The sequence below is a fragment of the Lampris incognitus genome, chromosome 12, assembly GCF_029633865.1.
Source record: "Lampris incognitus isolate fLamInc1 chromosome 12, fLamInc1.hap2, whole genome shotgun sequence".
NCBI lineage: Eukaryota > Metazoa > Chordata > Actinopteri > Lampriformes > Lampridae > Lampris > Lampris incognitus.
This window is the reverse complement of record NC_079222.1, coordinates 34,116,402-34,143,433: the sequence shown is the minus strand read 5'-3', so window position 1 is coordinate 34,143,433 and position 27,032 is coordinate 34,116,402. Positions and strand designations below refer to the sequence as shown.

The following is a 27,032-nucleotide window of genomic DNA, read 5'->3' as shown; positions in this document are numbered from 1 at the left end:
CTCGGCGTACTTGAGTCCGGATCCATGTTGGTCGATAAATATTTAAGTCCATAACATGACCTGCTCAGAATGAAACAGTGGCACCTCGACGGTTAACCGTTGACTGGCTAACTGGCTAACTATTCAAAATTGTTTTGACTCTTGTCATCTCAGTTAGATATAAATAAGGTCAGTGCACAATAGAAATAAAAGGACACAAACAGTCACTTTCACAAACAGGAACCACAAACTAAAGGCAACCAGGAGTATCCTCTTTCTTTACAAAACAACCACAGGATGTTGTGAAATGCCCCCACTTCATGCAGAGAAAATAATGGATGCTGGGCATCTTGGAAAGGTAGAATAAATTATTCCAACTTGGGAAGACTGCCAGTGATTTTCGGTGTTTCAGCATACTTGTGCCAGTCTTCAGTCACTAACAGACACAGCTAAACCTTGAATGCAAGACTGAGGGCAGGGTTTGTCTTGTTAATAATGCCTTTCACGTCACCAAAACAAAGAGCCATTCTCCAGAGCCTGGGGATGGAGTTTCCTCCCAGGATAGAATATCCCCCTGGTTATGGGCCACATGCCTAAAACCCAACCCTTGAGAGAAGAGGAGCCTGGCCAGACAGAGACTATCCATCTCCTAGAGTCATCTACCTTCCCTTTCATGTTCCCCTCGCCCTCCGCCGCCAGAGACGGTAGAAAGTACTCCAAAAAGGACTACATAGGGATACCTTGAGTAGACCTAGGCGTAACCCTGTTCAGAACGGCGTTAGAGGAACTCTTTCACCTGTATCAAAGAAAGTTGAATCAGTTCATCTGGACACAACTGTAGCGAATTCGGGGGACAACGCAACCACAGGAACTGCCGCGGCCGGGAAGCGAACCCGTATCGCCCGCACCGCAGGAGACATCGCTAACCGCTCGACTAAAGGGTCAGACCCGCGAGCCAGCGGCCAGCGTGTCTTCTTATCCATGCACGTTACACAACTTTCATAAAGAGACTGCAGGTTTCCCCACCCTTATAAACAACCCAGTGGCATAACGACCGAAACCAGCGATCGGTTTCATATGCAAATATGGCGTGACCACTAACTAGAGTTTCAAAGGCCATGTGTACTATTCACAGAGGAATTCAATGGTCATTTTACACATGGCCATTGAAACTCTAGTTCATGGTCACGCCCATATTTGCATATGAACCCGATCGTCGGTTTGGGCCGTTATGCCACTGGATTGTTTATAAGGGTGGGGGTACCTGCAGTCAGTTGAGACTGAAGAGGTCACTTAGATGAGTGATGAAACGTATCTGTCAATAAACGTTGTGTCCAGATGAACCGATTCAACCTTCTTTGATTTTCTTACCTGGGTTATTGAGCACGCATCAAGACTCGTTCACCTGTCATGTCTGCCCTACCAGCATCTAGCCACGTGTCTCTCTATGGACACGGCTTAACTGCCTTCAGGAAAGACAGGTCAATAAATCGAGTGGGCATATATCTGGGCATCCATCCATCCATCCATCCATATATCTGGGCAGAGAGCTGAATAATCACCAGTTTATTGTACAGACATAGAGGAGTACCAAACCAACTAGCAATACTTCTCAACATCCAAATGTATTATCTTTCTTCACGGCACACCGGCTCTGTTTCAAAACTGACTTTAAACACAATTGATCTGATCTGACACTGATAATGGTGACAGGTCTGTTGAATGTTCCCCTACGATCCAAGTTCAAATATCAACTCCTAAGACCTTACCTATATTCAGCCAGACACAGAGTATACAATTATATTAATGAGAGATCATTTCATTGAAGTTACACAAGAACCACAAAAAGCAGAACATAGTTAACGATAAGCAAACGAGTTACTACAATACAGCCTTGTCGCAAAAGGTGAAGTCGGGACACAGATAGCTTGAGTTTGATTAAAGAAGTCCAATTAGTGACGCTTATATGGTGTAATTAAAATTAAAGTTTAATTAAAATCAATTGTATTTAAAATTGAACTTGGGTGCTATATAAATGCAATCCATTATTATTATTATTATTATTAAAGGCTCAGTTTGAGCGTGACAGAGTAAATGAATAGGATTGAGCCACCAAAGGTGTTGACAAATTATCCCTCTACGATTCTCTTTTGCACAAACTACTACTACTGCTACTACTAGTACTACTTTTGGCTGCTCCCGTTAGGGGGCGCCACAGCGGATCATCCGTTTCCATTTCTTCCTGTCATCTGCGTCTTCCTCTGTCACACCAGCCACCTGCATGTCCTCCCTCACCACATCCATAAACCTCCTCTTTGGCCTTCCTCTTCTCCTCTTCCCTGGCAGCTCCATATTCAGCATCCTTCTCCCAATATACCCAGCATCTCTCCTCCACACATGTCCAAACCATCTCAATCTCGCCTCTCTTGCTTTGTCTCCAAACCGTCCAACCTGAGCTGTCCCTCTAATATACTCGTTCCTAATCCTGTCCTTCTTCGTTACTCTCAGTGAAAATCTTAGCATCTTCAACTCTGCCACCTCCAGCTCCACCTCCTGTCTTTTCGTCAGTGCCACTGTCTCCAAACCATATAACATAGCTGGTCTCACAACCATCTTGTAAACCTTCCCTTTAACTCTTGCTGGTCCCCTTCTGTCACAAATCACTCCTGACACTCTTCTCCACCCACTCCACCCTGCCTGCACTCTCTTCTTCACCTCTCTCCTGCATGCCCCGTTACTTTGGACGGTTGACCCCAAGTATTTAAACTCAAATGCCTTCGTCACCTCTACTCCTTGCATCCTGACCATTCCACTGTCCTCCCTCTCATTCACGCATATGTATTCCGTCTTGCTCCTACTGACTTTCATTCCTCTTCTCTCCAGTGCATACCTCCACCTCTCCAGGCTCTCCTCAACCTGCACCCTACTCTCACTACAGATCACAATGTCATCGGTGAACATCATCGTCCATGGAGACGCCTGCCTGATCTTGTCCGTCAACCTGTCCATCACCATTGCAAACAAGAAAGGGCTCAGAGCCAATCCTTGATGTAATCCCACCTCCACCTTGAACCCATCTGTCATTCCAACCCAACACCTCACCATTGTCACACTTCCCTCATACATATCCTGCACCACTCCTACATACTTCTCTGCAACTCCTGACTTCCTCATACAATACCACACCTCCTCTCTTGGCACCCTGTCGTATGCTTTATCTAAATCTACACAGACACAAGGTAACTCTTTCTGGCCTTCTCCATACTTCTCAATCAACATTCTCAAAGCAAACATCGCATCTGTGGTGCTCTTTCGTGGCATGAAACCATACTGCTGCTCGCTGATCATCACCTCTCCTCTTAACCTAGCTTCTATTACTCTTTCCCATATCTTCATGCTGTGGCTGATCAACTTTATACCTCTGTAGTTGCTACAGCTCTGCACATCGCCCTTGTTCTTGAAAATCGGTGCCAGTATGCTTCTTCTCCACTCCCCAGGCATCCTCTCACTTACCAAGATTGTGTTAAACAATCTAGTTAAAAACCCCACTGCCATCTCTCCTAAACACCTCCATGCCTCCACAGGTATGTCATCAGGACCAACTGCCTTTCCACTCTTCATCCTCTTCATAGCTGCCCTCACTTCCTCCTTGCTAATCCACTGAACTTCCTGATTCACTATCCCCACATCATCCAACCTTCTCTCTCTCTCTCTTTTGCACAAAGGAAAGGTGAAAGATCTTCAGGCAACTTTGGAAATTCCTTTAAAACAAAGTCTTTGGGAAATCCTCATTACCCTGCCACCACCACCCGAACATACGTGTCATCCCTACTCCCAAAAGATTTTATTCACAGTCTACATTGGGTTAAAAAAAAAGCATTTATTTTAATCTATTTGATGGAAATCCTTTGAGATAGAAAAAAAAATTAGCCCCCCGAGGATGTAGCTGTAATTTCAGCTATGAGGAAAGGCTTCGGTAACACACCCTTGTCATGGAAGTAGTTTTCCATACATATATTGCAATGCTTCCTTCTAAGAACTGATGGTGATCAGAATGTCACTGTGGCGATACGGGGAAGATCGGCAGTGTCACAGCATGTGTCACACATCTACCTCATGATAGCCTAGATATGGTGGTACAGGTACTGGAATAAACCTGTCTGACACTGCAGTCAAACAGGAAGGAAGGCAACTCATCGCAGGGCAGTGTTTTCGAGGAAGACCACTGCTTACTGACATTTTTGTTTCTGAGAAAATGAACAGGTTGAGCAACCCCGAAGTCACAAAGCGGCTGCTAACCGGTAAGGGAACGGGACTGTGTAAGGGACGTCGTGGACTTAAGACACCGCTTGGTTGCTCACCTGGCCGTCTCTTTCCACTCCATCTCCTGCCCGTCCACAGCCAGCAGCTCATCCAGCTCTGTGAAGAGTTGGGGAGGAGGTGGGCCATCATCTTCCTCTCCCAAGATAAACCTGATCCTTTCAGCTGGGGAGACTGGAGAAGGGAAGAGACAAAACAGTAAGGGGGTCAACATGTGCATTTGAGGTAGAGGAACATGAAAGATCTCAGTTTTGTATGAAGTCAGATGCTGTATATTAAACTGAATTAAATCAAATTAAGTTTTCTTTCTTAACCCCCTTGGGGAAATTCAGTTACTGCAGATTAACCCATCCTAGCTGTGATCTGTGTAGCTAGCAGCAGTGGGCCGCCGACTTCATGCAGCGCCCGGGGACCAGCTCCAGTTCTTCTCCCATTGCCTTGCTCAGGGGCAAAGACAGGAGTACTGACCACCCTAACATGCCTGTTTCTTTTGATGGTGGGGGAAACTGGAGCACCTGGAGAAAACCCCACCACAGACATGGGGAGAACATGCAAACTCCACACAGAGGATGACCTGGGATGACCCCCCCCCCCAAGGTTGGACAACCCCAGGGGTTCAAACCCAGCACCTTCTTGCTGTGGGGCGACATCACTAACCACTGGCCCAGCATGCCGCATGTATTGTTGATGGTGTACTATTTTTATAGTGTTACTGACATACCCAGTGTGCACGTAGTGGCGCCATAAACATAATTCCAGGGGCGGTGCTCAGAAATAGGCGAACCCGAGGGGTAAAGGAAAGGGTGAAAGTGAAAAAGTGACTGAAGATATGTGCCTTTTTTTTGTGCATGTAAAACTCAGTTCTTAAAAGTTATAGAAATATGTGAAAATGACTGCTTTACTAGACGTGGGTCCATGACAGTATGTACTCAATTGTTTGTCTGAATCAAATCCATTTTCCAGTCTCTGATATCCATTATCCGAGCCGCTTATCCCAGTTGGGGCCGAGGGATGCTGGAGCCTAGCCCAGCAGTCGTCTCTGGTATAAAACAGATTATCTCAGTAGTTTTTTTACAGTGTTTCAGCTTAATTTTAGTCATTTGAAGCACCTTTAATATGTTTCCCTTATCACGTCACAGCTGAAAGTGTCAGGTCATTGGGATTTTCTATAATGTACAAAACACTTCATCATATAGCTTGGTCCAACGTTGAGGATTCCTGACATAATATGAATACATCCATCCATCCATTACCCAAACCGCTTATCCTGGTCTCAGGGTCGCGGGGATGCTGGGGCCTATCCCAGCAGTCATTGGGCGGCAGGAGGGGAGACACCCTGGACAGGCTGCCAGGCCATCACAGGACTGATACACACACACACACACACACACACATATATATATATTCAAACATAGGGACAATTTAGTACGGCCGATTCACCTGACCTATATGTCTGGACTAATATAAATACAATATTATTATTATTATTATTATTATTATTATTATCCCTAGGAATGAATGTGTGTGTGTGTGTGTGTGGGCCCTGTGATGGCCTGGCAGCCTGTCCAGGGTGTCTCCCCGCCTGCCGCCCAATGACTGCTGGGATAGGCTGCAGCATCCCCACGACCCTGAGAGCAGGATAAGCGGTTAAGGCAATGGATGGATGGATGATTATAATTATTATTATTGTTATTATTATATTGTTATGTGTATTTAATACAAATGCACTGTTTGGAATTTAATTCATTTAACTGTTTTATTTCTTAAAACATTGTTACAGCCTGAGCCATGGGATTCATATGTGAGGGCGGCGAGTCTGCTGACAGGCAGGAGGCGGACCACCTGGTTTCCTGGTGCAGCCAGAACAACCCGGATCTAAACTCCCCTGAAGCCCAGCCCTGAGCCCCTCCCAACCCCACACCCCATCCTGTGTGGGTCATTCTACTTCCTGTCTACCGCCATCGCTCAAGACCTCAGCCTGCCACACACAACGATGGAGCATTCCTACACATGTTGGGTGAAGCAGAGACTGAACAGTGTGTGGAGGCCATGGATGATGAGCATTCATTACATAATGAACCATTATCTGATTTTATGTCGACGTTATTTCAGAGAGAGGAAAATAATCTCAGTTCCCTGCCAAACAGAACTGAGTAATGGCAGGGTTTTAACTTGTGAGTTATTATAGACATTCGTGGAGGGAAAAAATCAATGAAACCTTCCAATTTTGGCACCAAGATGAATTTTTTCGTGACTCACAACCGCAGCTTGGATTTTGCCACAGGCCTCGCATTTGTGAACCTGTAAGGAGCCCTGGTTGTCTTGACTGACAAATTACCCCTCTGCTTCTAATTAGCGTGATCCCCCCCCCCCCATGTGATACGTCCCCCTGGCGAAACTCCTCACAGTCAGGTGAAAAGAAGGGTCAGGTGACTCCACATGTATCGGAGGAGGCATGTGGTAGTCTGCAGCCCCCCCCCCTCCGGATTGGCAGGGGGGGGGCGGAGAAGAGTGGGGTAATTGGCCAAGTACAATTGGGGGGGGGGGTAAAAAAAGGAAGTATTTTGGAGACCCTCATGACCCTGCCACCACCACCACCACCACCTGAATGCACATACAAATGCCCTCCCTACTCCCAACAATGTTTAATCACAAGCTGCTGCGTGTTCAAGAGAAGTCACTTTAACCTATATGATGGAAATCCTTTGAGGCGGAAAAAGATGTGGTTCGTAATTTCAGCTTCGAAGAGATGCCGCGATAGCACACCCTTGTCCTGACGAGGTTTTCCATACGTACGTACACTGCGACACTTCCTTCTAAGAACCGATACCGATCAGCATGTGCTCACACTGAGTAGGTGGGCGGAGTCGCCATATGTGTCACAGATCTCTCCCGTGATAGTGGTAAAAGGGCAGAAACCATCTCGGGACTCGTCTTGTCTGACAAGAAAAGTCGAACAGGAAGGGCGGGCGACACATCGCAGGGCAGTGTTGAAAAAGGAAAACCGCTGTTCACCGACACGTTTCTGAGAAAATGGACAGGTTGCGCAACCCTGAGGTCACAAAGTGTGCGCTAACCTGTAAGTGGGTGTCAGAGAAGGGTGAATCGGTTCATCTGGGTACGACCTTTACTGACGGATACGTTTGATCGCTCATCAGGGGGAGGCAGGGTGGGCGGTGCCTCACCCAGGCTAATATCGATCTGATCGAATGTATCCGTCAGTAAACATTGGATCCAGATGAACTGACTCAACCTTCTTTGGTTTTCTTACCTGGATTACTGAGCACGCATCAACACACTGTAGGTGGATGGGACTGTCTTTTTTTGAGGGGGGGGGGTATTTCTCCCCTTTTTCTTCCCAATTGTATCCAGCGAATTTCCCCGCTCTTCCGAGCCGCCCTGGTTGCTGCTCCACCCCGTTCGCTGATCCGAGGAGGGCTGCAGACTACCCCATGCTTCCTCCGATACATGTGGAGTCACCAGCCTCTTCTTTTCACCTGACAGTGAGGAGTTTCACCAGGGGGACGTAGTGCCTGGGAGGATCCCGCTATCCCCTCCCCGCCTCCCCCAGTTCCCCCTTCCCTCCTGATAGGCCGCAGACATGGCCAGTTGTGTCTGTAGTGACGCCTGACCAAGCCGGAGGTAACAAGGGGATTCGAACCGGCGGTCCCCGTGTTGGTAGGCGACGGAATAGACCGCCACGCCACGTGGACGCCTGGGGGACTCTGTCTCAATGTGCCAGTCAAGTCGACCGACACCGTGGCAGCACACCCACGATTTATTCAGAACAGCTCTTTTCGAAACGGTTCAGCTGGAACAGCAGATTTGCTGCTGTTTCAGCCACGGCGGCCCGCTGAAGGTAACCGAGGTAAACGCCGTCTTGAAGGAAATGTGGAGATTTCTTCCCAGTTGTGCACAGAAGCCACAAAAGCAGGCGACTAAGACAGAAAAACTCTCTGACTTCTGTCAGCAAACCTTTAACATTTCCCCACATCGAGAAGACCTTCCCTGGCCTTGTATTAGCTCCACGGCCTCCTCCGGACCCGGCCCCTTAACATGCTTTTAACATTTAGTAAATTGACACCATCCAGTGCTCAGAACCCGATTCACCTCTTGAGTCTCCCAACTGGTGTTATCAATAAAAACCAGGCCTTTGTTGTTGGCGCTCGCAACTTTTAAGTGGACGGTTTTACGAGGTTTGACAGAATCAACAGGATTAAGGGGATTAAGGCGGAGGGCCGAGCAGCCGAAAGACCAACAGGTGGAGGTTTCTGCGTGCGTCGTCTACGAGAGTTGTGTGTTTCGCGTTGGCTACCCTGTAACGTTTACACACCAAACCCTCCGACCACCATCTGATACGGCGTCACGCGTGCTTTCCGTGTAAGTGTTCGCTTGCGTCCTCCTACTACGCAACAACATCGTAGTAGTAGCGCCTCAAACAAGGACACACTTCAGTGAAGATTTCAGGATGCACATATATATTACTTATAGCAAGGTAGTAGGGTGTAGATTTAAGGCAAACGGGTCTAAAACCAATATGCGCCCCCCCCCCCCAATACCAAGAGAAGAAAGCTGAGCTGAACTCATAGATCGTTGTGGGAGTCCGTTGGAGGGGTTTGCTACTCAGCAGTAGGAAAATGCTTCTTCCCCAAATGACTCTCGTTTCATTATACAATAAGGGCTGCCTCCTTGCCCTCTCACTCAACCATACAAGGCCAAGATGGTCAAGAGATATGTGAGATAGCGAGAGAGAGAGTCATTGTGGTGCAGTGGTAGTGGTACAGGCAGCTCAAGCGGCACCTTTTAACCCTGCTCTTGTGTTTGGTTTGGTTCCAGTTCTGTCTCACTGTGTACTGATTCGGGGGGCTGATAAGGACTCTATGGATGAACAGCACTGTTTGTACTTGCACTGCCATTGCCCTGTTTGAATCATACACACATAATAACTCCACAGGATAAATCATGGGCTATAATTCCAGACTGATGATTGGACTGACTAAACTGGATGTTTATAAGGAGAAACCCTTGTGTATGACAATAATAATAAAGTTTTGTGCTATTAATTATTTTCATATTATTATTATTGTTATTTTCATATTCATTATATAATATTTTATTATATTATATGTGTTTTAGTATATTATTATTATATGTTATTATACATTATCATTATTATTTATTGTCATTACACTTATTATTATATTATATGTATTATTATTATATTATTAACAATATTAATATTGTTATTAATCTATTGCACTGTTAATGTTTCATTTGCAATGTACGAGGAAATAAATACACACTAAGAGGAGTACCGTTTTGTAGCATTAGCAATATATGTTTTGCCATCGCTCATCTGCCAGTGCACACTGGATAACTGTAAACGTGCCATCTTTTCAGTCAGTTCTTTACCTCTTTGACCTTCACAGCTAAGTCGGTGTTATGTGTAAGAAGAGACTTACAGCAGAGCTGAATGCCTCGACAGATCTCAATGTGAGCAAAACCCCTAATCTGACCATTATGGTGTCTTCAGGTGACTAAGCACAAACAGGTTGGGTTGCACCTGAGCATGAGCTGTCAAGGAGGAGGATTACATTGTCGGAGGAGCAAGCTACGTGAGAGGATTACCGAGGTGCTTGGTCTGCTGCGCAGAATCTGTGTCAACCAGCAGCTTGTGACGCTATAGCCCGAGTGACGATATGCCAGAACCCCGGCCGCCTAACTGGGGATGCCACGCGGGAACGTCCCATCAACCATCCGTCACTGAATCAGAATAGCAGAAGGTGTGCCAGTAAACTTGTGTACTCACAAAGTAAACTCTTCTACATGCACATTTACACAGTTCATCTAGCGATGATCAAAGGGGAAAATATGATCAAAGTAGGTGACTAGATCAAAGAGGGTTGAATCGGTTCATCTGGATACAACGTGTACTGTCAATAAACGTTGTATCCAGATGAACCGATTCAACCCTCTTTGATGTTCTTTCCTGGATTACTGAGCGCGCATCAAGGCGCCTACGTATAAGTAAACGTGCAACGCTGATGACGCGTTTAACACGAAGACGACCGAAAGTCTGCAAAATATCAACCCCCGTGAATTTCCACGTTCAACACCAGTTTAAAAACAAACGAGAGTGCGGGCTTTTCTGACTTAGCAGCCTGCTCAGCAGTTCCTGAAGTGCAATATAAGCACAACACAGACGGCAAATTCCCAGTCAGGTTTCATATCGATTTTCACAGGCAAAACTGTAAATTGTGCATGTGCGCTTAGCGACCCTAAGAGCGCCTACTTGGTGGTAAACTTTCCTGATTTAATCCCCCCCAAAATGTGCAAAGCAGTTGTTAAGCACACGGCATTTCCCCAGGTTAGTAAGTGATACCTGCTCTGCATTTTTAAATGACTGTTTCAGGCCGAGGCCGAGCTAATGAAGCCAAGCTTCTAAACTGTGTGGCCTCTTGAACAAGGGAGGCAGATGGGGTTTCAGCCAGTCCGCGGATAACATCTTGATAGCCACACACAATGAACTGCTCCGATTATGAAACAAATCGTGAATGCATGCATATTTATATAATCCTCCCCAATTTACTTCAATTAGGGGAGTTTTTCTGTCCCCAGGGTAGACAAATTTTTTTTTGAAAAAAAAAAACCCAAAACAAACAATACAAAAACAAAAGTTATTGTATTTGTTAGAGTTAGGTTGTGTTAGCTATATATATATATATATTTATATTTATATATATTTATTTATATATATATATATATTTATATATAAATAAATAAATATAAATATATATTTTTATATATATATATATATATATATATATATAATTGTTCCAGACCACTCAATACAGCTTCTGGAAAAGAAAAGAAGAGATTTTAAAGTAATTTTTTTTTCAAAACTTCAAAAGCCGAAAGTGCCCCAAATTGAAGGATCACCCCTATACTGTAAATACACTGCACTGAATCTTTACAAGCATTAATTTTATACACTTATACACAATTTTATGTTTGCTCTTCTTGTGTGCCATGTCCCGAGGGCTTTACCCCTCTTCCCGCGTGCAAATATAGATGCAACATTGAAGCGTTGTTGTGTCTTTTAGACTGTGTCAGTTCAGCTTCAACCCCCTGTCTTACTTCTGCACACTGAAATTTGCCTGCCATACTAAATCAAGTCAAATCAAATCAAATCAATTGTATTTGTACAGCCCGATATCACAAATTACAAATGTGACTCGGTGGGCTTAACAGCAACACAACATACTAGAATAGAGATAACTCAAGAATCACTTTTTTTCTCGCGGCGTTGCCCTCTGGGAAATTTTAAAACTTTTTGATGATGGGGAAAACACAGACACAGACACAGACACAGACACAGAGAGAACATGCAAACTCCGCACAGAGGATGACCTGGGATGACCCCCAAGGTTAGACAACCCCCGGGTTCGAACCCGGGACCTTCTTGCCTGTGAGGCGACAGTGCTTACCACCGCGCCACCGTGCCGCCATTTTGCAACCTGAACGTCATCCTAGACTGTTTTCACGTTATCATGCAACTTGCAGAGCAGCCACCATGTAGACGTGCTGGTCTGTGCATGTCCATGGGGGCTGAAAGCGAGTCTTTCCGCGATGCCTTCCTGATGGACAACCAGTATTTATTCACTCATGGTTAACTCCACTGGCATTATGAACGCTAAAGATTGCGAGAACCCTCCCATAGTAAAAAAAAATTATACACTGCTACACTAATGTAAATTCCTGTGCTTAATTACAAGTCTTAAAAAAATGTCTGTACTGGGCCAAGTGCACCTGAACACCAAGAGATAGAATATGGATATTTCTAAATGATTTAATGAGATTGATTTGTCAAATTAAAGCACTCCAAATCACTCAAATGAGACTGATTTACAGTCAAGCTAAGTAGGGCACTCCAGACGTCCCTCTCCCCAGCAACGCCCTCCAGCTCCTCCTTGGGGATCCCAAGGTGTTCCCAGGCCAGATTGGACATGTAGTCCCTACAGCAATTTCTGGGTCTACCCCTGAATCTTCTCCCACTTAGACGTGCCCGAAAAACCTCCAAAGGAAGGCGCCCAGGAGGCATCCTAATCAGATGCCCCAACCGTCTCAACTGGCTCCTTACGACATGAAGGAGTAGCGGCTCTACTCCGAGCTCCATCCGGATGTCCAAGCGCCTCACCTTATCTCCAAGGCTGAGCCCAGACACCCTATGGAGGACACTCATTTCAGCCACTTGTATCTGCAATCTCACCCTTTCGGTCACTACCCAAAGCTCATGACAATAGTTGAGGGTCGGAATGAAGATTGACTGGTAAATTGGGAGCTTTCACTTCCGGCTCAGCTCCTTCTTCACTGTCACACTAATGAAAATCTTTCTTTCCACTTCTAAGAGATGTGTTGAAATTGACCTATATATAAAGTCTCCCTCTTTAGGATTAAAAGTCATCCTGCCCCACACAATGATCTGGGATTATTTGCTTCTTTCATACTACTTTTATAAGCTTCCATAAAAAAAAAAAAATCTCGGGACATCTGGTGCACTTTTCCACAGCCAGTAGAAGTGTCATTAGAAGTCAGCTTCTTCGCCATCCTGAACAAAACTGCATCTTGCATGTCCCTACGGGCTAACATCTACTGGGTGTTCGGATATGGAAATATAAGTCAAGTCAAGTCAAGTCAATTTTATTTGTATAGCCCAATATCACAAATTACAAATTAGCCTCAAGGGGCTTAGCAGCAACACAACATCCTGTCCTTAGACCCTCGCATCGGATAAGGAACAACCATAAATGACCAGAAATTCGGGGTATGTCCCGCCTGTCTCTTTGCAGCCTTTCAAAGTTATTTTCCAACACTTGCTTCCAGACCACCATTCTTTAGCTGATGAGTGATTTGACAAATGGCCGAGATAATGTGAACTCCTGTTATGTCCCTTTAGCACATATCTTGTCATTTTTGAACTGGGATCAACAGCTCCATACTTCCACCCTCTCCACATCTCTGAGCCATTTGATTTTAGCTTTTTATTCAGTGATCTTTTACTTCCTTAGCTGCCCCTGTATTTTGCCTTTCAGGGCCTATATTCTAGTGGAGACCTCCTGCATGACCAGGATATTGACATCTCAGGGACTCTGACTGTAAACTGTTGGTGGACTTCCCTCATCCGCTTGGCTGACTCCTCAATGAAGCTCTGCCAGCTCCTTGCTTGTTTTTTACCAAAACTATTCATGTTTACTTCTGCAGAATGTTATCATTTTGTGACTAGTTATATGAGGACTCACTGAGGGGCTTGAGGATGTTGGGTGCTGTCTCGCTTTCCCCGTCAGACTTGTCTCCTTCCACAGCCTGTTCCACTCGCTCCCTCCTCTCCTTGTGGCTAGACTTGCGTCTGTGACGTCTTCTCCGATGGTAACTCTTGGGAACATGCACGCCGATGTACACAGTGTGGTGACCTGCCATGACACAATACGAGGAATGCAGGTCAGATTACACCCACAGACAGTCACAACAGGAAATTACATTAATCCTGCATGCTGGTAATCCATATCGCCAATGAAGGAACAATATGAAAGCAGACTGCTTCACTGAGGAAGAAAAAATACATATCTAAAGATGTGGTTTTGTGCCTATGGGTTTGAAACAGAATCAAGCCATGGTTAACTTCTCAAGGAGCGTGGTTACAATTTGGGGTTTGCTGGTAATTTAGGAGGGAAGTCATCCTCAGTCAGATAGGCACACTTTTAATTTGAATAAATGGTAACTACTTCCTGTACTGCGCTCCATACAGGAAATGATGATTAAATGTCTCCTGGAAGTAATTTCTGGCAAAGAAATGGATGGGTGGTTAGGTAAATAGATAGGTCGATAGATAAGTAGAGAGAGAGAGAGAGAGAGAGAGAGAGGCAGAGAGTGAGAGAAAGAGAGATAAGGAGAGAGAAAGAGATAGACAGAGAGAGTGCGAGAGAGAGACAGAGACAGACAGAGACAGAGAGAGATCAAACACAAACTTGGCTAACCTACCCAAGTTAACAGAAATGCACTTGCATATCCTTCTAAGCAGGAAACACGATTTGTAGGTCTAAAATATATCTTTAATACTGCAAGTGTGGTCACACACCGGACACCAGCGTGCATGAGGTGAACACAAGAAGAAAAGGTTTCCACGGGGGAGTTTTATGGGGAAGTCAGGGAACTGAAAGATATTACCGTTTACATGTGGCCTGTCATAACATCAAAACCCTGGCATGCTTCTCTCTGTTCTGCACTCTGAAGTAGCTCAAGAATAACTGTGGATAAAGCCTTGGGCACAATTAACATAAAAAGAAGAACTTGGTTGAAAATGTCAGCACTGAAAGTTAATACAGTACAAGCTGTTACCAGGTAGATTTGTACACTCTGTGTGCTCTGTCACAGAGGGTTGAATCAGTTCTTCTGGACACAAGGTTCATAGAGACAGAAACGTCTCATCACTCATCTAAGGGACCTCGTCAGTCTCGGCTGACCGCAGGTATCCACACACACCCTTATAAACAATACAGCGGCATAACGACTGAAACCAACGGTCGGACACATGTACTCTTACCCCCCTCCCCCCCGTTCAAGGATGGTTGTTCCCTCTTAACATAGATGGCCTCTTTGACTCCCCATTCAAACCAGCGTTCCTTCCTCCCTATCAAGGATGTGCAGGTGAATATGTGTACATCCTTCGACCAGCGACCAACAAGCAGTTTGCATATGAAACTGCTCGCTGGTGTCGGTCGTTATGCCACTGTATTGTTTATAAGGGTGGGGACACCTGCAGTCAGCTTAGACTGAAGAGGTCACTTAGACGAGTGATGAAACATATCTGCCAGTGAACGTTGTATCCAGATGAACTGATTCAACCTTCTTCGATGTGCACGTCCTCATTTCTGAAAGAGGGGCCACCGGCCTGTAGATGGTGTAGACCGCAGAGTCCTGGCCTGACGTGTTAGCTCTCCTGTGTTGTGCCATCCTCTTGGCCAGCATCTGTTGGGTTTCCCCAGTTTACAAGTCACGGCAATCCTCCTGGCACTTAACCGCCTACACTATATTGCTCTGTTTGTGCCGGGGGACCTGATCCTTGGGGTGGACCAGTTTCTGGCGCAACATGTTTTGGGGTTTGAAAGCAACTGAGAAGCGGTGTTTGGAAAATAGACAGCTCCTGTCCTTCTCCTCTCTTCGATTAGCTGGTGCACTGTTTGGGCATCTTCCTGGCTTTGACAAACACCCAGTTAGGATAACCACACTCGGGAGTCCGGGTAGCATCTATTTGGTTGCCTACCAACATGGGGATCGTCGGTTCGAATCCCCGTGTTACCTCCAGCTTGGTCGGGCATCCCTACAGACACAATTGGTCGTGTCTGCGGGTGGGAAGCCGGATGTGGGTAAGTGTCCTGGTCGCTGCACTAGCGCCTCCTCTGGTCGGTCGTGGCACCTGTTCGGGGGGGGCTGGGGGGGAATAGCGTGATCCTCCCATGCGCTACGTCCCCCTGGTGAAACTCCTCACTGTCAGGTGAAAAGAAGCGACTGGTGACCCCACATGTATCGGAGGAGGCATGTGGTAGTCTGCAGCCCTCCCGGATCGGCAGAGGGGGTGGAGCAGAGACCGGGACGGCTCAGAAGAGTGGGGTAATTGGCTGGATACAATTGGGGAGCAAAAGGGGGGAAAAAATCCACAAAAAAAGGATAACCACACTTAACCAGGGCCTGTTGGATGTGGGATTTCTCCCCTTCCCTGGCCACCGTGTTGGTGGGGACGTTGCCATCTTGGTGGTGCAGCATCCTGATGACTCCTACTTTGTGCTCCAGTGGATGAAGAGAGTCAAACCTTAAGTACTGATCAGTGCTCTATTCTATGCCTTTCATATCTTTTCTATTTTCATGGAAATGGGCACAGGCACAGGTGCACGCACAGGCATACATGGGCAGGCCAGATACATTTTCGGTAATCTGGTGACCAGCACAGCCCTAGCGCAGCACAGCGTAGTTGATAAAGAGGCTGGATTAGGACGATTACATGTATAAACAGATGGAGTTGTGGCGGGCAATCAGATCAGCTCCTCTCATACCCTTTAAATATGCCAAGGGGAAGCATATTATTTCCCCGATGGATGAAAAGAGAAGTCTGTTACAACTGTTCTGCATTATTCCTCGATTAACTTGGATGAATGAAATCCGTTCTTTCCCTGTACCACTGGCCTCTCCCAAGTACACCCTCCATCTGTATAGATTGTTAGAAATCAAAGTGTATCTTTGAAACAGCAGGCAGAAAGACCATTATTAAACAGCCTGGCTTACATAACTAACGACTTGACTTCAGCGTTCCCATGTGCACAAGCCCACAGAGATTGACAATGGACGCGAGTTTAGGCTAGAGTCTGACACGGGCAATGGCGGACTGGCCATCTGGAGCCCCGGGAGTTTTCCCGGTGGGCCACTTGGCCATTGGGGTCGATGCAACGCAAAATATAAATAACCTCAGCCCCCACTTAAATAAAAAAAAAAAACAAGTTTATGTGTCTGACTGGCCCAGGCGAGTGGGCTGCCGGACCACTGCGGTTGGGTATTAAATCTGTCAGCCTCTCTCTCCCAGCCAATTACTTTTTGGTCCGGTCCATTCTAGCGTTTCCTGGGCCCCGCCCCTTTCCCGCCTCTGTCAAGTGGCGACACTTGGATACATAGTGGAGTGGAGCAAGACGGACAAGCAAAAAGAGAAAAAAACATGTAAAGGTGGTTAAATTATTTCCTTTACTGGTCAGATGGTTCCAGGGATTCTTGCCACTTGCTGCCAGGGCCATTGTGCCAAAATGGGCTGCTTCTAGCCAGCTTCCTCCTAAGAGCAACACGTTCCCCTTGCTGTATTTTACTATAAGCATTGTTATAGATATTGTTCAGTGATCTTGTTTACGTAAAGTTTGGAGGGGTTTGTGCGGGTGGTGATGTATTGCTGGGGGGGGGGGGGGGGAATTGGTGGGCCAGTTTGAGCCAAAAAGTCCAGAGTCGTTTTTCATTCCCAGTCCGCCCCTGGACACAGGAGTGGATTTTCACACCCCAGTCCAGTCCGGTGACTTGGTGGAAAAAAACAAATTCCTCTTCCAATCAAGGGATTGATAGTGGAATTGACTTTCTTGCCACAGGAAGTCCACATGAATCGAGGGATGACAGGCCCAGGTGCAACAAATGATCACGGGCCCATGATCAGCAACAAATTAGTCAAATATTCATGAGAATTGAATTACTCATTTACTTGATTAACTAGCTGAAAGGTTTGATTAACTAGCTGAAAGGTTGACCTGATCCTAGGACTAGCAGTAGCGTAAGCGACAGAGCTAGCAGCACAGGTCCTCTGTCGACTTCGAAACAAATCCATTTTTTTTAAGCTTGAACTCTCTCTTATCCACACATTTTTCTTTTCTTTACACTACTTCTGTGTTTATATCCGGAAGTCGTCCTGTTGTTCCTCACTAACAGAAGTTGCGTTAATTTTTTCACTCGCTAGCTAACTTTCACAGCCAAGGTAGCTGGGTAGAATAACCGCTCATGGACGCAGGAGTCACGTGACAACTGATGAGAACTATGACAACACTATTTGCCACTTTCCCAGGAGTCTTTGGCATTATAATGCACATAGATAACAATGACCCTGTTTACACGTGGTTTTAAAATGCGTTTTGGGCGATCGGATCGCAAGTGGACAGTGAGACACATTGTCGTTTACACCTGTGTCTACCACGCGTCTCCAAATGCGTCCTACTGACCACGTGTGATCAGATTTCATTACTCCGAAGAAGAAGAAGAAGAAGATTTCCTGTTACGTCATTGTCAGGGACGCATTAGTGTTTACAGTACAAAAGATATGTGGCCAAATGCATCCCAGACCACCTTGGCAAGTGGTTTGAGTAACCGGTTCACAAAAACGTCTTGGTGGTGGTTTACACTCGTATTTAGCGCTGCCCACTTGTGAGCAGATCGCCAAAAAAAAAAAAACGCATTTTAAAACCAAGTGTAAACGGCGTCCTTTTCCACAAAATTTTAGAAGTAACAATGAATTATTCTGTTCTCAGTTGATGGGTCTTGGATGATGGTTTAGGCTATGTAGTGAGTGTTGGTGAGAAGAAATCACTGGAGAAACCATCTAAATCATAATAAAAAAGAAACCATATAAATACCTGCCACATACAGGTCCCAGACTACTCCGACATTAGGTAATGATATCGTAATAACATAATAATAATACAGTGATATTAATAATATAATAAAATGTATATTATTATTAATGACAATGATAATCAAATAAATTATGTTATTGATATAATTAATAATATAGTAATAATATTATAATATAGGTAATAATATAGGTTTTTAATGGTGCCTTGTGAAGTAGGTGCATGGGGCCCGGGCTCAAAGCTCAACTTGTAATTTTCCTGGGCCCCCTATAGGCTGCGGGTCTGGGTACAACAGAACCCCTTGCCCCCCACCCCCACCCCAGAAAGTCCACCCCTGTGTCTGGACCAGACAGACTTTCACTTTATCAAATTAGGTTGACATTCCATGCATCATAATGAGTGCAAATTATTTGATTCACATCAAATTCAACAGCCACATAGATTGGGGTTGTTTTTTTTTCTTATCAGATTAATTTACCCAGAATGTTACACTCAGTTAGTCGTTGCAGTTGGTTCAATGATTTATTTCAGCGGGGTGAAATGTATCAGATAACATCCATTAAAACACATTTGGATTGATGTTCTGGAGCATCCTCGCCTCGGCTGGCTCACGAGCACACCTCAGTGCACTTAGACATGGCCTGAACCGGTAGAGGCGGAAGCGCAGTTATAAGCCAGAATGGACTAACATTATACTACGCCTGCGGGTCTGCATTACCACACCCCGAGATACATTACCACACCCATCCTGGCGTAGACAGGTTTCTTTCGAGCCACAAAACTACCAAACGGATGCAGGTGGGGAAAGCTAACCTTGCGCTTGATGTGACTGCACTTGAGGAAATTGGCAATCAGCCCGCGATTGTGCCTCCCTCCGACTCTACGTCCGCGTGAAAACAGAGCCCTATATCTTGAATTATTTAGAAAACAGTACTCATAACTAAGGCAAACACCTGGTCTGGAACAGCAGTGTCAGATGGAACAGTTGTGAGGTTTGAGGGGGAAAATCAGTGCACTTTGACCTTTTATTTGTTGATCTTAATCAATTTGGCTCACCTTCCACCTCCTCTTCATCGCAGACATGTTTGACAAAGGATGCACCCCTATCCAGGACGGCCTCATCCTCCATCCTAAAAGGTAAGAATGAGAAAAAAGACTCAGGAAACAATAAAGGACCATCAAGAAAGCCAGACAGTATAGACCAGTGTTTCTCAACCCAGTCCTCAAGGACCCCCTATCCTGCATATTTTCTTTGCAACCCTTAATAGATACCTGTTTGTAGTTATTCAACCAATCAGCAATGAATTTTGTTAGATGATGCACACCTTGCATAATTAAGTGCTGCGAGATGATTGGTCGAGTAAGTACAAGCAGGGCTACCTATGCAGGGCTACAATGAAAATCTGCAGGATAGGGGGTCCTTGAGGACTGGGTTGAGAAACACTGGTATAGTGTGTTCAGCAGAATTTAGGAACACAGGTGATGTTTAACCCGCACTTCTGTCTGTGCTCCTGCACACAATGTGTGACTAAATCACTGCCACCTCAACCATTTTTAAATGTTTTTTTAAATAATTTGTATATTTATGGAAATTTTATCTTGAAATTTTATTTTTTTTAAATATTAACAAAAATAAATTTTTAATACTTTTTCAATTTTCCATTTTTTAAAATAATTTAAGCATTACCAACAATCATTTCTAATCACAAACAACGTATTTTTCAAAGAAATGAGTCTTACGTACGTCACCGAGACAAATGAGCTAAAAGAAACGTTTTCCCAAAAGAACGAAACGCATCGTAGTGCGTGAATGTGTAGCCTCGCTAGCCGGTTGGCTAACGGCTAACGACCCCATTAGTCGACTAGTTGACGTAGTAGCCCGTGGTGCGGGAGACCCGGGTTGGCGTCCGGCTGCGGCGGTTCCTGGCTGCCCCTCCCCCCCCCCCCCCCCTCCCCGAATTCGCCGCAGCATTCTCTCGTGAATGACAGTATGGCTGCACGTCACCGCCGAGCCACCATGGGGCGCTGTAGAATATTGGGCAAATTATGCCTGTTGCAAACGTTCGATCACATGTGGAAGAGTGCGTCATGTATGTATCAGCCTGCATGCTTTAGCCCGCATTATCTTTAGGATATTGAATAGAAAGCAGCAGTATGGTGTTGTTTGTTGTGCGTTTCATTCTGGTGCTGGGCCTGGGTTCTGGTGCTGGGCCTGGGTTCTGGTGCTGGGCGCCAGCCAAACGATACCTAATGTAAGCCCTCAAACTTGTGGCGAGCAGGTGACCGGAGGCTGCTGTCTGATTGGTTTCTTCAGATTTTCCAGGGGGCGCAGTTCTGTGCGCCCCAGACACTCCCACTTTTATTGGCCGTGAATTGTTATTGTTTTAATGACTTATGATCTAATGTGATTGGACAATTCTCGCGGCTGTCAATCGTGTTCACACCCACCACCACGACACCTCGTCTCGACTGTCAATCATCCACCGTCTACGAACCCTGATAGACTCTATAGGCTACATTGTCCTTCTTAATAACTCTGTGACTGTGTAGACAGTAAAGCAGCTGTCAGGTGTGCTGCGCCAAGGTAAATCGCGCCCCCCCCCCACAATTTTTTTAGCACCAGCCGCCACTGGTTATCGTTCCCAATCATTTTTCGTCTCACCACGCTATCTAATGAAAGCATCAAAGCCAAAAAGATATTCTTCATAGTGAGTAAATATGATAAAACTTTATCAATCTTCTCGTTTATTTAAAAGTCAAATAGTGGATAAATAATAACAATATCAGAAATATTCAGCTAAAGCATGATTTTCTCAGCACAGGCCACTAAGTAGTTGATGTGAACTCCTTCGTCTTCTTTCAGGCCAACCCTCATGATATATTTAGGTTACCATAAAAAAAATCCCCAAATAATTATCCTATTCAACTAATAACAATTTTGAAAATCAGCTCATCAGTTTTCCTCCTTTATTCTGAACATGACCTTCTTTTTTTTTGTACAATATTGAGAAAAGTGAGTCGAAAATCCACATGAATTTCATGAGGAGCAAGAAAATCATGACCAGAATAATTCAAATAGCAGATAGCCTGTCCATTTTGATGCTCTAAAAACAGGATGTCATATTAGTTACAAGAGACTAGATGCTGACTTGGTTTGATAACATGATGTTTAAATGAAATAAAATGAAATAAATTTTACAAAATTCACCAGCACTTCTAATGCAAGAGTTTGAATAAGAAAATTAAAGCTGCAAAACCCATTTAAAATAGCTAAACATGCCATTTTTCTATCTACCCAAGTCGATACGGATTTTGCATGGATCTTGAGACCTTTTTACAACCCCTTCATATGAGCTTCAGCAGTATGCTGCTTTGTCAATGGTCTACCAGTGCGGTCTGCATCGGGATCCTGATGAAAACAGAAGATCTTGTGTGTTGAAGTACCTTATCTCAGGATCAGGGCAACTTTACAAGGTTGCATGCCCAAAAGCTTCCTTTAACGATTCAGTTACAGCGGGTTTCTTCCTGGTACCTTAGAAGAAGGAATGTGGCTCCTCCAGTCCAGCAAAGTGTGTGCTAATCCATTTCCACAAAAGGTGTGCTTAATACCACAGACAGGTTGGATAGCCCGTGGGTAAATACGTATTTCTTTGAATACAAAGTATTCTCCAGACCGGTGAGATCAGTACCTAGGAGATCAACCATCATGGCAAATTCCCCCAGAAGCGGTGTGGAAACCATTTTATATAACTTGCCATATTGTGTCTAACCCCTACGGTAAGAATGTCAACAGGCACACAGACAGTTATCTCTATTTCACACTCCCAATTCCCCAAGTAGCATGACAGTTGGAAAAATGAGGGGGTGGGGGCCGTATACACAAACTCCTAAATAAACAAAGTCAGGAAGGATGCCATTTGTTGCTCTGATAGCTCTGCAAGATAATCTGCGTTTCCCCCAATGGACCGACTAAACTATTCATATCTGGCCTTGAGAAATTTAGAGGTACACAAGCACTGACAAGTAGGCACCATAATGTCAAACCACCAACTCCATGACGAAGTGATGAGAAGTATCCCAGCAGGGCGCCTCTGTTCCCGAGCTGCAACCAACCAGCCCCCCGGCCTCTGTACTCCCCTTTTAACAACTGTTGCTGGAGAAGGGTGATTCCCGCTAAGCAGCTACTTTGTGGCGAGAGATCAAAACCATCAGTTTTCTCTCACTGTGTGCCTTTATGAGGCGGGTTGGGGAGGAGTGCAACTCGAGATGTGCCGGTGCCACGCTGTCCCCTTCTTGTCCTGAACCTTCAACATTCGCGCTAGCACGCCGAGTACGGAGCGCACTTCTGCTGGTTCCTGCAAAAATAGCCATAATGATATCAAGCTGCACGCGGTCAAAGTTGCTCATATGTATCCATATGATTACAATTAGAGACAAGGGAGGGAACACTGCTGACAGTCTCTGCCAAGACGTTAACCCCCGAACTGTGAAAGTATGGATTCGTCCCTTTCTCACATACTCGTTTGTGCAGACACGCAAAGTGTCTCCTAAGGAAAAGTCCTCACAGGGCACTATTATGTATAATTTTGCAAAAACTACTTGTCCTCAACAAAATATGGACGTCTGGGTGATGGATAGAGTGAGTAGAGGGAGGTCGTAAAACATAGTGAGAGGACCGGTAGTAAGTCCTTACTCACAAAGCAGCCATGTTTTTTTTTTTTAAAAAGTGGAAGAATGTTAATGCTAACCAGAGGTATTTGAAAGGGCACGGGTGAAGCGATAGTACGCTAGTAAGTTAGTATGGCTAGTCTTTTGACAGTTCAGCTCTAATGGGAGTTTGTCCTCCAGCTCGGCTCAAAAGTAGGCTACGTGTTGTGCTGGACTATACAACAGAAGCTCTTATGTATTGTGATACACTTGCTGTATGGAGTTAGATCCTCCGATACGCTGTTCACGCCGATATAGATGCCAGAGCATCTTCTTGAGCTCTTTATTTCCTGGAGTGACTCGCCTCGTGTTACCGGACAAGAAAAGGGGCGAGGGCCCGAGCAGCCACCTACATCCATCTGCTATTCGTCTTTGGTCAACTTCTCACTTCTTGTCTACACTTAGTGACTTGGTGTGGCTATATAAACCTGCCGGTGCGTGAGGACCCAGGATCAGCAGCTCAGGATCAGGGATTGGGATCATCCCCATCTCCTTACAGTGTGACGTGCCCAATCCCACCCATCAGGTCCACCATGTGGGACCTTATGCTCGGCTTCAGTTAGATACCCCCAATGCAACACACTGTTAGCCAGCTAAACATAGATGGTTTTCAGTCATGTGGGTCACGATGCGGGTGGGTTTACCTCAACGTAACACGGCGTGAGGTTGCAGTAAGTTGTAGTTTTCTGCACTTTAACCCACAAGTCTGCAAAAACTACTAACCAGCCCTTACAGTGAGGGTTAATGGCTTTGTGGGACTCCTATTTTTACAGATACCACGTGGAAGAAACAGGTAAATGCCACGATGTAAACACTAAAGCGTCTCGTCTTTATGCATGCTCAGTAATCCAGGTAAGAGAGTCAAAGGAAGTTGAGTCAGTTCATCAATGAACGTTGTGTTCAGATGAGCTGACTCGACTTTCTCTGACTAAACAATCTCCCCACTGTACACGAATTTCACTCATTCGTTCACTGAACCGTGCACAATGAAAGTGAAGAATGACGATCCCTCGTCCATAATGTCTACCGTTGTGCTATCGGGGTGAGGTCGCCCAGTCATCCAATAGGCTCGTCACATCAATGAAACTCTACCTGGTTTCAATAGGCTTAGCCCCTAATGATTTTTCAACGGGGGGGTCCAAATCGTGTTTTGAGACACTTCACCACACCTAGAAAGTAGTCTCGAGTAACAAAGGGCCCAGAAATGCACCCGAATCTCTCGCCCGGTCCTAATTAAGCTTCACGCTGCAAGTTAAAAACACGTGAAAACGCCAAGCTGTACACTCGCTGCAGCTGCCGATAGACTAAGTGAAGACAATCGGGGGCGGGGGCGCGGGCGAGGGGGGGGGTCTCTAGCGCAGCTCTTTCTTAAAAAATGCACCTAATGACAGGTGAGACTGCGCGTGTGTCGAAACACATCGCAGCTCCGGCATCCGAGCCATTACGCAACACGGCCCATGCCAGCTCACGCCGAGTACTGTGGGGGGGGCTATTGCGCCATGTGCCCCGCGGAAGTTGTGACAACGTATCACTTAACCCAACAGGCCGGCCCGCGCTATATTTTGACCGGGACGAACCGCACGACGCGACCCGGCGCCTGGTTAATTGAGTGTGACGGGTTTCTTGGAAAGTCGACGGCAGCTGCCCATTTGCGTTTCGGGGCTTAGGATGCGGCGTTGCTGTAGCTTTTATTTATTTTATTTTTTTAATGAATGGCGACGTTTTTCTTACAGGGAGACGGCAGAGGTGCGAGTATTACGCAGCCTCAGTCACAGCAAAACCCTTGTAATTTAAGCCGGGGGCGCCGCGAGTCCGGGGGAGCCGCGAGCCAGATTTACGCACGAGCACGATGCTCGAGTGTCAACCGGGCAACACGTTGAATGAGCGCCATTCCGACGCCGGAGCGCGGGTGCGGACACAGCGGATGGCTGAGGGCTGTCGCGTGATGTCCTCTGAGAAAAACAAACAAACAAACAAACAAACAAATAGGCACACAGTAAACGACGCCGGGCGGTTCGCGTCATACGGGCTTTTTGGCGGAAGTTTCACAGGTAAAAGTAGCGCCGCACAACTCACTTGCTCTTCTCCGAAGCCATGCCGGCCGGCGGTGTCGCGCCTTCAGCGGTGACCCGGGTATCCTGCCGGCTGAGTCGCCTTGCCAGAGCGCGTCGCCGCTCCGCGTCAGTTCTGCGGGCTTTGCCCAAACTCTGTCGCGCTTCTGTCACTACGCGAATCCAGCGGCGCGAAAACGGCGTCCTCCCATTCACACTGCCGAATATATCTGGGCGTATCGCCGTCCGCTCGCCTCTACGACCGAAGGGTAAGACGCGACAACTGACGGCTCATACCGAGCGACGCTCTCTCGCCGCGCCGGTCACATCTTCCAGCAAGAGGTCGGTTCTCGTGTCACCGGAGGCTCGCGGAGAGAGGCTCTTCAGGCAGCCTGTCTTTTCCCATATTTAAAGCGCCATCCCTCCACTGTGACGCCACAGGCAGGGGGGGTGAGGTCTATGACTGGAGCGCGCTCTCTCTCTCTCTCACACACACACACACATACACACACACACACACAGGGCCGTTCTGCTGGGCTGGGAACTTTTGGGGGGGGGGCACCTCGTTATTTCTGACTGCTCACAAGTTATCACGACATCACATCACGTGAGCATTAGCGCACACGCGCTTTCCCCAACTTTTACGCGAAATGGATTTTCACACTTTTCCGCGTACAGATTTCCTTTATGAGAAACCCGGCTGGTTTTCCAAGGTGAGGGGTGGAAAGAATATTGTTTATTAGCTAAAAGGCGACGTGACGGCAAATGTAAATATACTCATGGTATGCACCGTTCTTTGGTGGGTTGTTAAATAGTTCTACTATTTCTGTGTATTTCTACATAAATAAACTAACCTGATAAACAGGTCTGAAAAACGGGTCTAGTTTTGTTTCTCAGGGCGACCTGAAAAACGGAACAAGCCGGATACACACACACACACACACACACACACACACACACACACACACACACACACATATACACATATATGCACACACACATATATATACATACATATATTTATATATATAAATAATTACATATAATTATATATTTACATATTAATAAATATTTATATATATATTTATAATAAATAATATTAGATGACTAAGATAAAACAAATAAAACAAAGGTATGAAGCAACAGACAAGAATTGAACATGGTTAAACCGAGGTGTTTATTATAAACATTAAATACACGCAATGCTAATTATAACCCCTGTGAAACAAATGCCATACGTAAAATGCAAACATTTGCACGTGTTTATAACAATTGTTTAGTCCAGGTAACAGAGGCTACATGTGAAACCTAGCCTACTTAGTGATGAAACAAGTTCACAGATACTTGGCCTTCACAACAACAACAAAAAAAACCCACAAAATTCAAATACAGACAATTGCAGTAGGTGGGATAATGGATTTGGTGCCAAAGTGATCACTCAATTTCAAAGCAAAATCTCAGAAAAGTACATTTTCAAATCTTAGTCTTTAGATTATGAAGAGGCAACGGATCGAAAAGATTAATGCGGTCTGAAATTAGCGGAACTGTTTTGGGTTGTAGCGCCATCTCCTGGCTGAGCTTTCTAACTCGAGAGAGCAGTTGGAAGTTGGAAGCCCCAAAGGTGGACTACATGTCGTGCTAATAATTTGAGCAATGGGATGTCGCAGCAATTCCACCTTTAAGCTTATTAGTTACCCTTATAATAATCTATTATTTCACAAGCACTTTTGAAGATATTATTAAAAGACAAATTAATTTAAAGAAGTTTTAA

The 27,032-nt window shown here is 45.5% G+C and overlaps 1 protein-coding gene across 1 annotated transcript in view; it reads right to left on the bottom strand.

Annotated features, from left to right (window-relative positions):
- The window catches only part of LOC130121742 (electrogenic sodium bicarbonate cotransporter 1-like), a 57,516-nt gene extending 31,900 nt beyond the window's left edge, over window positions 1–25,616 (bottom strand). Inside the window, exons 1-4 of the mRNA XM_056290612.1 lie at window positions 25,287–25,616; window positions 19,560–19,633; window positions 13,599–13,769; window positions 4,341–4,473 (exon numbers count right to left, since the gene is read on the bottom strand). Coding sequence (XP_056146587.1) covers window positions 4,341–4,473; window positions 13,599–13,769; window positions 19,560–19,633; window positions 25,287–25,306 — 398 coding nt within the window. The 5' untranslated portion in view covers window positions 25,307–25,616. The remainder of the gene's footprint in view (window positions 1–4,340; window positions 4,474–13,598; window positions 13,770–19,559; window positions 19,634–25,286) is intronic.
- Between the last annotated feature and the right edge of the window lie 1,416 nt (window positions 25,617–27,032).